This window comes from Rhyacophila brunnea, unplaced genomic scaffold (assembly GCF_057557595.1).
Source record: "Rhyacophila brunnea isolate RB1 unplaced genomic scaffold, BYU_Rbru_1.0 scaffold_2, whole genome shotgun sequence".
NCBI lineage: Eukaryota > Metazoa > Arthropoda > Insecta > Trichoptera > Rhyacophilidae > Rhyacophila > Rhyacophila brunnea.
The window spans coordinates 46,507,644-46,520,695 of NW_028232859.1; the positions used below are offsets into that span (position 1 = coordinate 46,507,644).

Here is a 13,052-nt window from a genome sequence, read left to right on the forward strand (position 1 = left end):
CAGAGAACGATGGACACACCACCATCAGAAAGGAAAAGAACCCATTAACTTCTCTATTCAACCATATACATTGAAAGTCACGATGGTCTATACCTCGTCAATGAATCATTGTCACATACAGGAATTTGGCATACCCAACACCAGGTGATAACAAACAGATATCTCAAGGACTTCAAAGTCAAATTCGAATAATGAAAGGAGTTTTACCTACAAATAAAACTCTTATTATTCATGTTGACTTTGAAGTCCAGGTAACTTCTACCTGGTTCCTTGAGCCATATCATAATGAAGACAAAGGGGTCCCAAACTCCCTACATAAAAAATAGACGCGCGGGTATGACCAGTAAATAAAAAGGGAGGAATGACCAACGACAAGAAAAAGGAAAATAAATTAGTAGATTAACCTCACGCGAAGAAAAAAGAGCAAACCCTATCTCAAGGACTTCAAAGTCAACATGAATAATATTTTGTTGGTAGGTAAAACTCCTTTCATTTTTTACGATTTTTATAGAAACTTATAAGGATTTTACGTGGTTGCGATTGAACATTGAAAAGTTAAGTAATGATATTGTCTATTACAGTGGGGAATTTATGTTTTGAAGTAGTTTCATCGGCATAAGCTGTCATTTATGTATATTATCTATGGCTGTCATTTCACCGTGGAAATTGGCACTGGGAACACTTCTTTTGATCCTCCGATAATACTTGGTCAGGTGAGTGAACTTTGATTCTCCGGTTTATTAACGTTTTATGTTTTAAACGTGCAATTATTGAGATTTCGTTGTATGTGAAATAAAAGTGCCGTAGAAATCATCATTAAATATTCTCTATTTTTTAGAGAGGATGCCGCCTGCAACGTCATTAAAAGAACAGGTCAGCCATGTACAGAATGGTATTAACGCCATCCTGCTTGGTCCTCCTGGATCTGGAAAGGGTACTCAGGTGAGAGGTTAAGCTAAAATACTTAATTCATATAATATCCTGTTGTGGATTATAAGATTTCCCTCGAAATCTGCCTCAATGGCATCTTTTAAATTAGATAATCGATTCCATCCCAGTGCTAAATGATTTTCAAAGTGATTATGTGATAAAATTATAACAATTTACCTCACACCTAGCAGCTCAATTAAGTGTATTTCTCATACAGGATTATTTGTTGAGGATATTGCATTCCCTTGATAATTGTTACATATTATTAAGTACTTATATTAATTTTTGGTTTTATAATATTCTTATTAATTGTGCATAATTCAGAAATGTTTCTTCGAAAATGACTAACCAATAATTATTGCGAAATGATCCATAATACACAGACGATGTAAATGTATGACTCAATCATCCGCTTACATCTTACATTAATCCGTTTGCAGGCTCCTCTCCTGAAGAAGAAGTATTGCGTGTGTCACTTATCCACGGGCGACATGCTTCGTGCGGAGATCTCATCAGGCTCGGATCTCGGCAAACGTCTCAAGAAGGTGATGGATGAGGGAAAACTGGTCAGCGATGACCTCGTTGTCAACATGATTGACACTAATTTGGACAAACCCGAATGCAAGAACGGATTTCTGCTGGACGGATTCCCGAGGACTGTACCGCAAGCCGAAAAGGTTTGTAAAATATTTAAAGTAATAGTGAAAGAAGAAAATAAATGCGTGGAAGAAAAATGACAGGCATATTGCAGTGATTCGTCCATTCGATTCACTTTACAGGCAAGATAAATCAGGTGTTGAGGATTGAACAAATATAAGCACTTCGTGCACTGCATCACTTCATCACTTGGTGAGTTGAGTATACTCAAGAGAAAACACATTATGTGAATGAGGTTTTGTTCTTAAAAAATCCATTGTTGGTAGGTCCTAAAGCGTCAATTACATTGAGCTACTTTACGAGCTGTTTGTTGGCGAATGTAATAGCGGGTGATTCAGCTACTGCGATTATGATGATGACACACAAAACTTTCCATTCGCTGAGAAGCCACAAGCCAGCGACTATTTTGACAGAACGTAGTTCGTTTTTTACCGGGAGCCAGGAGGTTGCTACTGCGCACACGCAGTAGGTCCATACGCCGGCGTGTAGCGTGTAAAGTTGACCGGCTTTCAACTTTTCTCAGTAGAGTGTTTACAATTTGCTTGTTAGCTTGTTCGATGATTACACAGGGCGACTTTACAGGCAGATTGTAAATTCGCCAACAAACAGCTCGTAAAATAGCTCAATGTAATTGACGCTTAATACAAGAAAAAATATTTATATTTCTTTATGTTTATTGTTCAGAGGACAAGTCAGGCCTAAACTTTCAAATTCGATACATTGCTATGAAATTGACAATATTATGGAATGTAATCAAAAGTTACGACTAAAACGCTTATATGCTTTAATCCTGTTTCACGCATAATATAATATTATGTTGACATTTAAACTGGTTCTAACTCATTTTTGAATTCTATGTTGTCTGTATTCATTTAATCCTGTCCCTCAAACAATATTTAGGAAAAAACAAATGACTGTTGTGCGTAAACGAATTTGTTTAGAAAATACTAGGTAAATCAACGTTTTTTAAATACAGTTTTATTATATTACTTTTGGTAGATTCTTACAATATTCAAAGATATAGCCATATCTCGGTCATTTCATTGATAATGTTAATCTGCTCCTTAATTTAATGATGATATGGTTTGAAGATAACCATATTAATCGTTTTGTCAATAATTTATTTTTAAAATTTGTAGATTTGCATTTAGGTTTTTTTTGATAAATTACATTTTTAATTTTACTATACTTCCATCGAATTAATGATCAATGTATTGTAAGATTGTTGATGTCGGAGAAATACAACCGTGATTGTTCAATTAGCGCGTTGAAAAGAAAAATTTTACATTATTTCAGTGTGCATAAGGGTTCGTCCATATATGGCATCACACCCTAAGCGGGGGGGTCTGATATAATGTGATGATTTATGGCGACAGGGAAAGAGGGGTTATTAAAAATATGATTATGTGACGATAGGGAGACAGAAATATAAGAAATCGCAATGTCATTTATGAATGACCCCAAAGGCTGACTATATTTAAATTGTGGTACTGAATTGCGAATTACGATAGTAGTAGTTATTGATTATCTTCAGATGCAATGCAGTAAACGGTTCGCAATAATGAAGATTTTCAATTGCATATTTTATTCAAATTGTTACTATTTATTTCAATATGCAACAATCATCATTTTCTATAAACAGTGTCATGTCACGGCCTGACTGTAGTGGGCCCTGGATGACACAGTAGCAATAGAATTAGACGCTTATATTCTCAATGTAAGTACAGTTGTTTTCAAATGTATGAAGATTAAAAAATGAAAATAACATATTCATCAACAAGATACGGAATCAATCTTTTTCAATGATTTATGTTTGTTTTATGGAAACACTCATATGGGAAACTGCTTTATAATATCAATGGAATGATATCTCATTGGCTTCATACTGCCAATAAGTTGACCAACGTAATAATATCAAAAACTATGTGTGCGTCAGTCTTATCCGAATTTAATTAAAAACATATTCTATGTGGTAAATCAATGATCGTTTCAAATATTTATATATTGCATTTATTTTGTTATAGCTAGATCAATTGTTGGACAAACGGAATACATCCCTGGACGCCGTCATAGAATTCGGCATAGATGATTCTCTGTTGGTGCGGCGGATAACTGGCCGACTCATCCACACTGCCAGCGGACGGAGTTACCATGAAGAATTCCATCCGCCCAAGAAACCCATGACTGATGATATCACCGGAGAACAGCTGATCAAGCGCTCCGATGATAATGCCGCCGCATTAACGCAACGGTTGAAATCATATCATACCCAGACGAGACCTTTGGTGGACTATTATGCGATCAAGGGTTTGCATTATCGGGTCGACGCGTCCAAGACGGCAGAAGACGTGTTTAGCAGAATAGACAGCATATTCTTGAGACGCAATGCCGCTCGAAAAGCTCTGTAAACTCACGCACCGTATTGTTGTTTCGGAATTGATGTAAATATTAATTATTTGATTGATATCTCTATTTTTGAGCACGAAATATGTTAAATGCAATGAATGAAAATAATTTATGAACAAGTTTTGTTGAAATTTAGATATTTTTGTCTATTTTTGGTCTGCCCTGTAAATACAAGTTTCTATTTTAAATCATAAAGATTGTTTTTTTTTTTTTTTTTTTTTTAAATAAATACCTACAAACAGAATTAAATACAGTGAATGGTTATGGGCTCATAGTTGCATTAGTTGAACATTGAAACCCAGCTATCTTTAAAAGTGTAATGTTATCAGCATAGTTATGTAAATCTAAAAAATAGAATTAGCACAGAACAGATAATAAATAGAATTCCGATAGGCTATATACCAATACAGTAAATTTTGACATAGAATTTTGAATGTGTGGGTGTCGCAAAGGTGTGGGAAAACGAAACCCGCATTGTAGACGTACAATAGTGTATGTAATACACCAATACTAAATGAGCGTCAATGCATAAACCGAGAGCAGTTGTTAGTATTCGACGTAAGACGGATTCTTGACACGTGTTTAAATTTATCCTGTATTCTTCCTTACTCGAGATCGGTTGCCTGCTTCTCCTTACCCATTAGGTATTTCAGTCCCCATTATTTCTGAGTTCCCTGGTTTGTGTTTGACCTGAGAATGTTTCCTTTTTCCTGAATTGAAAATGTTTTTCTTTGCTGCGGCATTATTTGAACAGGTAAAAAAAATAATAAACTCATGCAATCACATTGTGTAACCTTGGTCATAAGCATTGCAGACATGCCTATAAAAAGGAATTCACAAACGCGTCTGGAATTCATTTAAGGCTATAACTTCAGTTGAGTTGAGGCTTGGTCTAAAAAGGTCGTGGCTAGGCGATGCGCGGATTGTGCAAATGACACGTGCCGAACGAAATATAATTTGTCCTAAAAATTCAACATGCGTCCATTTAATGTTATGTTTATTGTTATATTACTAATAATAATAGTATATTCATTGACATGTTTTTTTTTTCAAGTACATGTATGTAAAGTTTTTTAGTCATCTTTACACAATTTAAGAATATATTCATCCGACGCCATGACAAAACAAATCAATGTGCAGACACCTCGACTGTCGGTCTCCGATTGCGAAATTTCGTCACACCTACTGTTGAAAATTATTTGCTGTTTCACGGAAGTACGCTCTTAAATGATTTGCATGCATTGAATTTGTTAAAATAAATTGCGGGAAAACATGAATTCCGGGCACGAAGAATCAGATTTCCACTCTACAACACTGCATATACATAACGGGTGCGGAGGTGGGAGTTTTACACACCATGTACCTACAACATTTTTCTGTTAAGTAGTTTAAATATGTGGGGAAAAAACTCATGGCAAGGCGTTGATTTACATCGCAAAGTGTATGTACTGCCCTTTTAAGGAAAAAGGCAGTAACTGACTCTCATACACTTTCGAGATAAATGACATAATGTGTTTTTTCTCAAACTTTAAAACTTTAGTACTGTGAATAAATAAAAAACGGTGGTAATTTTTATTAGCAGGATATTAAAATACGAACAAAGTAATAATAAACAAGCAGTAACTGCAATGAATGGGTGCAATTACTGCCTTTTTGCTAAAAAAAAATGTATTATTTTAGATGTCTATTTTTTCACTAAGGATTTTAACGGTATTTTAGTGATAATACTGATTTTAAAGTTAACAGAATATATAGCTTTAAAAATTACCTAACGGATGGCATCCATAACTCAATTTCACAAATTTTGCGAGTTACTGCCTTCTTCCTTAGAAGGGCAGTGTAGTTTACATCATTTTTTTAAAGAATATACAATATCAGTAGAAACTCCTCAGGAAGAAAACGATTAAGATATCTGATTATTTATTTTATTGATTTTTTATAATCTATAAATATAAACATGATAAAACATACAGTCTAGCAGTTGCATTCTAACAACAATAAATAGTTGACTACATAACAATACCAAAGGCAAAGGATTATGTTACAAATGTATAACGTGGACCAGATGCACTGTCTTTTACAATCATACACGTAATATGTATATACAAATACTAAATAATATGCCAAATGTTAGTATGCAGCGCCCTCACTCAGTGGTCAACTTATTCTGATGTATTCCAGTCGTAAGTAATAAGGATTAAAGAATCAAATTTAAGAAATAATTAAATATGAAAGTATAGTTTTCATTAATTTTAGAGTTGATTGTCGGAGTTATATTTTAATAATGTCACATGTTACAAAATCGTCTTTCTCAGTTTCCGTTTTAGATAAAGAGCATTAGCGGAGTGCAACTGTGTCCACGTTATACATTTGTGGATTAAGTCTATAACAGAGCAACGATCACTATTTAATTTATCATGAGCTCACCAACGTTCCAAAAAGTTTTCCATTAAACAAAACAAACATTTGTACTTTCATAATTAAGCTAATTACATGTAATATATACAGGTATTTTCCTTCGGACAAAGTGTATCATACAAACAATAATAAATCTAATCAGTACATAATATAAAACTATAAGAAGTACGAATACGAGAAGGTGTTATCATCCACATAACAATGCGATAATAATTTTATTATTCTTTAAGAAGACTTAATATTTATTATTGTTTCTTTAGAATATTAATAACTAATTTCTGAAGTTACTTAAATAATTGTCATCGTAAATACTGATATTTATTAATCTGATTATTTTTTGACTTAGAGGTTTATAATTTATTATTACATTATGTTATAATCGAGTGCATCAAACAAGCGATAAGCTAAGTGACGCTAAACGAGCCGACCTTGTTATTATGACAATCGAGGTCGACTCTCTAATTTCAAAATATCACGGTTAAAACACTACACAATACCGTCCGAATGCGACTTTTCAAAACCGAAAAAAGTTCACGTAAAATAATCTAGCTTGGTCACCGAAACGTCCGATACAAATAGGTACATTATTAGGGTACATGTACATTGTACGTAAAACGTTTCACCGTGGCACAGTTCGCTGTGAGCTTTCTATCGGAAAGAGATGACCGTATACTATTTTTTTTCATGTCTAATCCTGATAAGATCATATGGGCCTCCATATGTGTGGAGGTTTGTATTAACAGATTTTTGTTTTTACGAGAAATGGATGCAACCACTTGCTTAACCTATTAGGTCCATACTCTGACTCATACAATTCATGAATTCAAGAATGAAAACCTAACCTAACCTAACAAATAATCCAGTATATCGGCTATTTTCAAAATTTGTTTGCTGCTGGTTTCCTGTAAAGTGTAAACCGACAAGAACCGTGTTTTATTTAGACAGGAATTTTATATCAGTACTATACGACCCAAAGAGGTTTGACGGTCTTTAATATACGCCCATATATTTCCGATACAACATTTCACGGTGAAGTGTGATATGGCGAACTGCATAGGTACAAGTTTCCGGACACGACATTATTATGTCGTACTAATAAATAGTCGATTAACTTTAGTCTAGGAATTTATCGAGAAGTTCACGAAAACTACGCTAGATAAAAATGAAGTACTAAAGCCAAACACTAAGAGCACAATCTAAGCTCGAATTTCAGATTAAGAATGCAAGAGTGCAGCGGAGATGACAGATAGATAATAGATTTTTCCCTAAGTGTACAGATTTACAAAAGATTAATAGAGAGTTAAGGCAAATTTGTTATATTTGGATATCTAGACTGAGGAGTGTTGAATAAACGAGGCGGAGCGCTTTTAATCGAGCCTGTCCTGAGACCTGCTAGAGCTTCGGGAGGTTTTGCGGTGGTCCAGATACGCTGCGGGCGCCCATCCTTCGCCTGTCCCACCTGAACGAGAAACATGCGCATTAATAATAACCACTTGTACATAAATATGAAATTTTGTGAGTTGCTCGGCAAAGTTAAGGCTTCATGAACCACAGCCGTAATAAAAATTTTGCATTTAAGTTGGCAACGAAATTCTCACGCATGGTAGGACCGACGTGTCACTTTTGTTGCAAAGTTTGCATAGAATGACCGTGCCTTGCATACTTTTTATGAACCAAAAAATGCGAAGGTGAGTTTTTTGAATTCTTAGATGCAGGAGTCTGAACTTATAACTTTTAATAATTTAGATGACTATCCAAGATGGACAGCAAGATTGGCATTTTTTACATGAGCAAAGTTTGTAAATTAATATAATATTAGTTTTTTGTAAATTATTTTATCATGTTCGATCCTAAGTGTATGGCCTGAGTGGCGGGGCGTGAGCGGTGTGCGCTACTCAAAAACCAAAAAAAGACATTGTCTATGAACATTTTCACACACGGTTATACGTTTGAGTTGCTCACGACCCGTAGAACACTGTCCACTCACCGTACACTAAGAGGATCATATGGGCCTTCACAAGAGAAGGGATGGAGTGTATCAACATTTGGAAATTGGGTGTATTTTGTTTTTACGAGAAATGGATGTTAGTCATTTGCTCAACCTATTAGAACCATACTCTGGAGACCAAATACACATTGAAATATGTATTTTTTTTGCTGGACCCAGGATTCGAACCGGGACCCACAACATAGCCCGACACGTTAGCGCTCACCGAGTACTAATATTAAAACATAATTATTATAATATAGTCGAACTTGGTTATTACGGAGAAGATGGAACCGACTGAATTTGCTCGTTATAAGCATTACTTGATATATCAGAGAATAGGTATTTTTATATGAGCGGTCATATAACACAAAAAGTCGCAATTCAAACATAAATTCGCAATTAGAATTTTCCCCCGAAACGCATGGCAGTCATAAACTATAAAAGAAGTTGTTTATTGTAATGAACGCTGGTAGGTACCTACTTTCTTCGCAAATTTTGTATTTTTTTTCAACCATGTGTGTATTCTTTTTCAATCTTGTCGGCGAAAACACCAATTAGGTAGGTACTTAGACACGTAACTAGTGTTATAAACGTAATCTGAGCGCGGTGGCATCCTGTCCGGTCAGATTTTATTGCTTAGGATCGAAATGTTTTTAAACAATCCACACATTAACAGTTTTAAGAAATTTTTTGACGAAATTTTAGCTCGGTATATCCGATAAAGAGATAAGGAGCTTGTTATAAAAGTGAATAAATCTATGGAGAAAATCAAAAACTAAAATGTCAACAAATGTTTCCTCGTTACTTCCGAGATCTCGTTATATCCGTGATCGTAATAACCGAGCTCGACTGTATTATTTAAATTAATTCTTTCAAGCGATTCTTTGGCTTTCTTCATAATGTTATTGCAGTGACATAAATCATATAAAATATGATAATTTTGAAGATTTTCTATTATCTTTTCCGTTTTTACTATTGTTTTGCAACTCGAAAAAAATGCAGTCAACAGTGTAACAAAATTCATAGAGAATAGTCAGCTGCACAATCATAGTCTCAAATTTTATTTAGATTGTCTTCAAAAATGTGAAAGAAATTCTATCCATAATGAAAAAACCAGTTGTATACATAATAAGAATTGGAAGACTGCTCTAATTTCATTGACATGAATACACTAATTTCTTGTCGACACATCGGTTTATTTTGTAAAGATGGTTTAATGTTATCGGAATCTTTCTACCTTATACAAAGTGCAACTACTGACAAATACCTTTTTGCATTTTAATTTTTAGACTTCATTTTATACAGATAAAAATGTCACTATTAGATATGACTAGGAATTCAGAATAGTATTGTTCAATAATATATTACCTATGAGTTTGACAAACCACCAGCCTGCGCATCCGACTTTAAGTAGTTCCAGTGGATCCCCCTCTCGGAGAGATACTTCTGAAGGTCCCACTGCGCAGTAATCAGCCAACGATATCAGAACACTACCTACAGCCTGTTCAAATCGTAAATAATATCATGATTTTTGCATGAACATTTGCAAATCGAAAACACATAAGAAGCTGCACATATTCATTTGGCCTGTATGTATAATCAGTTTTCTTTAAAAACATATGCAATAATACCCACAAAGCGGTCATTCCGTTATTAAAATTATATTCAAATCGATAAAACAAAATATGCTTGTAAGATGATGAGACTTCATGCCACATCGTTGTTTTAGGATTGGTTTGTCCAATATGCCAAATGTCAATATTTCATAAAAGTTTTCACCATTTCATTGTTTATTACATTGCTGCACTATTTAAAATACATTTAAAAACAATGAGTAATCGATCTCATTTGATTATCTGATTGACTCAAAACCGATAATCTAACGATTATACATTGTATGCTGTTTTTTTTAGAGAACATTGTCTATTATGTTTGTTAGTAGTGAGGAATTTATAAACAAGTGATGGCTTTTTTTATGATACAGAATAATAAAAATATTTCCAGAAATCAAAATTACGTTTGGCCATGGCAGTTTCCGAGTCAAGCCGATTGTCCCCGGTCCGATCCGAACATTCGAATCTGTGATGACAGTCGGATGCAGCACCTTTCACATTTATATTCGCTGTTTGTCACCTCAACGATCTTAGATGAGATGACAAGACATTATGTGGAAAAGTGGGATATATAAATATGACAGCTACAATATCAGACTGTCATATCAGATCAGACTGTCGCCAAACGGCCTCATTCTATGGTTTCAACTACGGAAATGGATTTGAATAAACAGGCATGAAACAATATTTCTTTATAATGTCGATATGTTTTGAATTATAACAAAAATGGACATTAGAGAAACCAATCCTAGGATGACGACGTATTGCTCAAATTTATTATGCATGTCCTCCAATTATTTATCGATCTTTGTTAGTTTTAATAATTATTACACTATTTTAGTAGACACCAAAGAATTTATTATAATATATATATTAGTATAGCTATAAAATATACAGTTTATTAAATTAATGGGTTATCAAATCATTCAAAATAAAGTACGTCATACATTATTTACATACAAATAATATGTTATAGTTTGTGGTAGGGTATTATAGTATGTACATGGTTTTTGTTATACACTATCTAAATCTACCAAATAGCCGTCATGCAAGGACATGTTCTGCATTACCTGCATCAGGGAAATATAACAAGGACACTAATCTTTCAAAATTGATATTATATATTATCAATGTTTAAACTGGCAATAATAACAAATTATCAAACGATATAGGGACTACTGAAGGATGTCATACATGAAATTAATGGAAACAATAAAAGTAGAAAAAAAAACGATAAGCATAATATAGTTGATAGGATATTAATACAAGTGAGCAACACAAATTAGACATGTGTGAACAGAGATTAAAAGAACCATCTCAACATTTCTTTAATGTGATATAAAATAACCATACAAACACAAAAAGAAACAAAACAAATTCAAAAACAAAAACTTACTGATCATTTTCGCAAGAGTGACGATGTTTGGTGATCAGACAAGGCTTTGTACCCGACCGTGGCCAGGCTCTGCCGGCAAGTCGGTGATCTTAATATATGAATGAGGGAATGCTAGTGAATTGCTTATTGAAAATATATACAGTTTAGGCAACTGATTATTGGTGTTTGGCCTCTCAATACTGAGAGACGTAAAAAGTAGAAGTGCTTTGTGTGCTGCCGATAAAGAACTGAACCATTCTGTGAATCGTGCCCATCGTCTCCACCACCTGCCGGAAATAATAACGCTCAATGCCAAGTCCGACTTGGCTCTGTAAATAAACGCTTCAAGCCAAATCCAACCTAGCCATATAAAAGTTTTAATCATATTATTAGCGATAACTGTGTTAGGTTAGGATTAGTCTGAAATTCAATATATTTCACATGATTCACCAAAAAAAAATTAGTTGTTTTAATAATAATAACAAAAAAGATTAATTTGTGACGTTTCAACAGTGACTAAAATCAATAGTAAAATGAAATATAACAAATGACGGAGAACAAAAGAAAAAATGAGCCAATTTTGATGATGACGAAGTAGTATTGCAGTAATTAGAAACCACCTTTTAAAGACCGGTCTTTGTAATGGCTAATTAGCAAAGCACAGTTAGTATAAATAGGGTAGTCGCATAGAAAATTTTGCAAAAGCATATAAATTAGAAGTTAGTGTTAAAACAATTTTGCAGATACAACAGTTTTACTGGAGTCATTAAGCCAAATTTTACGTTAACATGTTCATTTTGTCTTTGGATATATCTAACGTGATGAATAACTATTTTCAAATATAAACCCTAAACAACAACGGATTGTTATTAATAAACCATTTGCCTGAAGATAAAACGACAAAAATAAAGTTAGAGTAATAGAAGTTTTAACTGACGACATCAAAATAATACGGAAAAGTATGTTTCCATAGATATCATATTATTATCTAGAGGCAAGTGATTAATTATAATTTCACCAAAATAAATTACATTTTATATTTACTGTACATTTTTATTACAAGGTTTGTAAGTGGACATTATTTACTGAAATACAATGATAACAATAGGTATGTAGTTAATATTGGTATTCCCCCAATTAAACAAATTAGCTATGCCTATTTCAGGGCTACCAATCATCTACAATTAAAAATTTATAAAATTAGTTTTTCTCTAGGCAATAAACTAATTATCAAAAACAACAGCCAATTATGTTTTCACCATAACAGGGGCCTAGCTATTCTTAAACTGGAACCATAATGATTTCATGCGATTCTTTTACTAAATCAAACTAAAATGATTGGAAACTCTGCATAGATGTTAACGTCATAGTAGACCGATCATGCATAAATTTTCCACGGGGAATGAATTCTATTGTTAGAAAATGGTAGATACTTTCATAATTTAAGCACATTACTAAGAATTTGTTGAATTAATAAATATTTAGGCATATACATAGATCAAGTCTACTATGCTGTATTATCTATCAAACTAAAATGGCAGGAATAGATTTAAAAAATTAATAAAAAAAAAAAAACAGTATTTTCATTGAATAAACCTAATGGTTGGACATTAATGTGGATCTCCATAATTAATGTAAATCATAATAATAAGAATATAATTTC

The 13,052-nt window shown here is 33.5% G+C and overlaps 2 protein-coding genes across 9 annotated transcripts in view; one reads left to right on the forward strand and one right to left on the reverse strand.

Annotated features, from left to right (window-relative positions):
• The first annotated feature begins 651 nt into the window (after window positions 1-651).
• On the forward strand, window positions 652-4,188 carry Ak2 (Adenylate kinase 2). Its single transcript, XM_085946408.1, has 4 exons — window positions 652-713; window positions 839-942; window positions 1,371-1,607; window positions 3,612-4,188. The coding sequence occupies exons 2-4, from the start codon at window positions 844-846 to the stop codon at window positions 3,993-3,995; spliced, it is 720 nt and encodes a 239-aa protein (XP_085802534.1). The 5' UTR covers window positions 652-713; window positions 839-843; the 3' UTR covers window positions 3,996-4,188.
• Window positions 4,189-7,094: 2,906 nt separating this feature from the next.
• Window positions 7,095-13,052, reverse strand: part of LOC147072415 (guanine nucleotide exchange factor DBS-like) — a 195,122-nt gene continuing 189,164 nt past the window's right edge. For 6 of the 8 annotated variants that reach the window (XM_085947611.1, XM_085947612.1, XM_085947614.1 and 3 more), the window contains exons 19-20: window positions 9,770-9,902; window positions 7,095-7,870 (exon numbers count right to left, since the gene is read on the reverse strand). In XM_085947611.1, coding sequence (XP_085803737.1) covers window positions 7,779-7,870; window positions 9,770-9,902 — 225 coding nt within the window. In that variant the 3' untranslated portion in view covers window positions 7,095-7,778. Of the gene's footprint in view, window positions 7,871-9,769; window positions 9,903-11,410; window positions 11,677-13,052 lie in introns of all 8 variants that reach the window. The other 2 variants (XR_015070703.1, XR_015070704.1) reach the window with 1 other exon arrangement.